Source organism: Microtus ochrogaster, linkage group LG8 (genome assembly GCF_000317375.1).
Source record: "Microtus ochrogaster isolate Prairie Vole_2 linkage group LG8, MicOch1.0, whole genome shotgun sequence".
NCBI classification, from domain to species: Eukaryota; Metazoa; Chordata; class Mammalia; order Rodentia; family Cricetidae; genus Microtus; species Microtus ochrogaster.
The window spans coordinates 20,853,436-20,856,955 of NC_022033.1; the positions used below are offsets into that span (position 1 = coordinate 20,853,436).

Below are 3,520 nucleotides of genomic sequence, written 5' to 3' on the forward strand. Positions count from 1 at the left end.
CTGGGATTAAAGGCGTGCGCCACCATCGCCCGGCTCAGACCCTGAGTTTTAACGGGTGTCCCAATGGACTGCATTGTGGCGGTATGAAGGGTACACCTCGGATCCCATGTGAAGCCCATGAACCTATAATGCCCAAGACAGGCCAGCTTTGTCATGCCCAGTGGCTGACCAGAGCAGGCAGAACGCTGTCATGAGAGGCAGAGGCAGAGCTGGCCATGATGGTCATTCCCCATCTCAGTGGCCCTCACATTTCCACTGGGAGTCAGGATAGATGGAGAAGTTTCCCCTTTTACAGAAGAGGAAAAGTGAAGTTAAGTGGAGGAGGCAGGGTGGAAGAGACTAGCCGGTCCAGAAAGAAACGCTGCATTCGACAGCCTGACTGTAAACTGAGCACACGGTGCTTCATGGTGCTTCATGGTGCAGTTCTGTCGGGTGCTCCCACAGCAGCCTTAAAACAAACTCAGCTCCATCAGAGCTGGCCATGCGCCCCTCGCCTTCCTTCTGACCTGATTAGGCACTCGGAACCAGAAAGCTCACCAGCTTCACTGTCAGGCAGATGATGAGGGTCGGGGGTGGGGAACCAGACTGGAGGCAGTCTTCCAGAAGTCCTGAGTTAAATTTCTAACACCCACATCACAACCATCTGTAACTGTAGTCCCATGGGATCTGATGCTTTTTTCTGGTTTGCAGACATACATGCAAATTAAACACCCAGATACATAAAATCCATACCTAAGTAAATAAATCTTTAAAACAGCAAGTTCAAGGCCAGCCTGGGCTACTCGGTAAATTCCAGGTCTGCCTAAGCTATGAGACCCACCCACCTCTGCTATCCTCCCTGACAGGAAGTTGCCACGCTGGTTGAGCCATTTTTCTCACTTTTGTGGCAGCCGGTCAGCAGATACTGCGTGTGAAGGCCTAGGCTGGGGATCAGCTGTGCTCGGATCAGGGGTAGCAGTGAGGACTCCCACTTGTTCTTGTGAGGTTGTTCGTTCAACTTGTGACCAACAGAAAGGTTTGAAGGGTGTGGCACATGTTTGTCTGGGAAGAAGCTGGTCCTGTCTAAGGGTCAGAAGGGAAGTGACTAGCCCAGGGTCTCAGTGGCAGCAGGTTAGCAGGGCAGGGGCTAAGAGTGGGATTTACATTTCTGCAGCCGTGAGCATCTTTCTGGCCACTGCCTCCCACCTCTGGGAACCCAGAAGCTCTGCCCCTGCTTACCAGAGTCTAGATTGAGTGTCTCTTTCTTTCTACAGCAGGAATTCCCAAGGATGAAGCTTTCAGCAGAGGCTTGGGCCAACCCACACCCCAAACAACTGGACCCAGTTACTTCCATTTCAGTTTTGACTTTCTCCTTCCTCTGTAAATACAATAAAATTCCCTATCCTGATCTGTGCTTCAATTTCCTTATTGTCCATCTGATTTTTCAAATGTGGTTACCTCTCCCAGGTTTAGCATCACAAAGCGTAAGAATATAGCTGGAGCTGGAGAGCAGGCTCAGGTGGTGAAGTTCTTGCTGTGCAAGCAAGCATGACGACTTGAGTTCGGTTCCTGACACCCGCATAAAAACCAGGTGACACGGAGCACATGCTGGTGGTCCCAGTAAGGGAGGGGTCAAAGAAGACATCCCTGAGGCTCACTGGCCAATCAGTTTAGTCTAGTCTGTGAGTCCTAAGACCCAGTGAGAGACAATGTCTCAGAAAACAGGTGACTGTCCTTGGCTACACAGTAAATTCCAGGTCATTCTGGATACACACGACATTGTCTCAAAAAAAAAAAAAAGGCATTTTATTGTAAGTAAACCTTAAAAATTGACAACCATAGCAAGGTGGTGGTAGTGAACGCTTTTAATCCTACCACTCAGGAGGCAGAGGCAGGAGGATCTCTGTGAGCTTAAGGCTAGCCTGGTCTATAGACAGCCAGGGATACATAGACAGACCCCGTCTTAAAAAAGAAAAATAGAAACAAGTAACAACAATAAAAACAAACTGGGAAGCCTGGATGATGGGATGTCCAGAATAATTAAAAGTGTAAAAATAACCGCAGCATTCAAAATTGGATGGGACTCCCACCTCTTGGTTTCCCCAGCCAGCCCAGTTCACTGCCAGCAGAAAGGGAAGCCCTTGACTTCAGTCCTGGCAAGCCAGCAGCCACGTCTCCCATCTCCCAGCATCAGGGCTATGAAAGACCACCTGCTCCACCCCCAACCCCACCATCACCCCACCCCCACCAGCCCCTAGCCTGGAGCAGGAAACCTGCCAAAGTCTGGGACAAAGGAGGAGGTGAGCTGGATGGGAGACCCACACCCTCTCCTTCCTCCTTCCTGGCCCCACCTGCTCATCTCTTTCCCTGCCACGAAAAAACTCGGGACTCTATCAACTTTCAATTAGTTTTTCAAATGAAATAATAACCGCTGAGAACCAAGGCTACTTGTGGGTTTTGAGGTGAATGCAATTACAGAGGGCAAAGCCACTGTAGCAACCCCGGCCTTTATCTCCATTAGCAGATGGCTACTTAAGACAGCTTCTCTCCATAGAGGAGCTGGGAGCTCCCCATTCCCGAGGGGCCCTACTTAAGACTGAGGGCTATTTTTATTGCACTAAAGATGTTTTCTAATCAATGGAGGACTTGTCCTTTTCGTGTTTGTATTAACTTGGAGGTCCCAGGGAGGCTTCCTCCATTGCTCCCTACAGCTGCCCACCAACTCTACGACTGGTACCAGGACACATACCCAGGAGGCAGCAAAGCCAGGGACTGATGCTGTGGGAAGGGGCATGCTCTTTGTGGCTGTAAGACTTCAGGTCCCTCAGAACTGGGAGCTGGGACATCAAGTGACTTAAACTATCAGGTACAGGTGGACTTGGAACAAACTGCGCACTGGGCTTCTGTAACAGGGTCCAGGACGTCATCATCACGACACAGGGGCTCTTGATTTATGGCGGGGACACACCAGACTGGGTAACCATCAGAAAGTAAAAAATACAGTCACAAGCTGTGCCTGGTGGTTCATTTTATAATCCAGTACTTGGGAGGCTGAGGCAGGAGGGTCATGAGCTCCAGGTCAGCTTGGGCCACACAGTGGGACCTTCTCTCTCTCGCTTGGTTTTTTGAGGTAGGGTCTCTGTGTAGCCCTGACTGTCCCTGGAATTTGCTCTGTAGACCCAGGGTGGTCTCAAACTTGCAAATCCACCTGTTTCTGTCTCCTGAGTGCTAGGATTAAAGGCATGGGCCATCACAGCCCAGCTTGGACCTTGTCTTAACAAAGAAACATTTCAGTCCTAATTTAGGTAGGGAGAGGATAAAGTGTGCTGGCTGTGAAAGCAGCAAGAGTCCAGTTAGACCAAAGAAACGGCCAGATTCTCACAATCCCACTGCTGGGGAGAAGGAACTAGGCGAACCTCAGGGGCTCAGTGGACAGCCATGCCCACTCATCCAGCTAGGAGTTAAAGTGGTTGTGAGCTGCCCCATGTGGGTGCTGGAAACAGAATTTAGGAGTTCTCTGCAAGAGCAGTATCATCACAGC

The 3,520-nt window shown here is 50.2% G+C and overlaps 1 protein-coding gene across 1 annotated transcript in view; it reads left to right on the forward strand.

The window, feature by feature from the left end:
- The window catches only part of Ghrh (growth hormone releasing hormone), a 4,500-nt gene extending 3,228 nt beyond the window's left edge, over positions 1 to 1,272 (forward strand). Inside the window, exon 4 of the mRNA XM_005363023.1 lies at positions 1,254 to 1,272. Coding sequence (XP_005363080.1) covers positions 1,254 to 1,272 — 19 coding nt within the window. The remainder of the gene's footprint in view (positions 1 to 1,253) is intronic.
- The last annotated feature ends 2,248 nt before the right edge of the window (positions 1,273 to 3,520 follow it).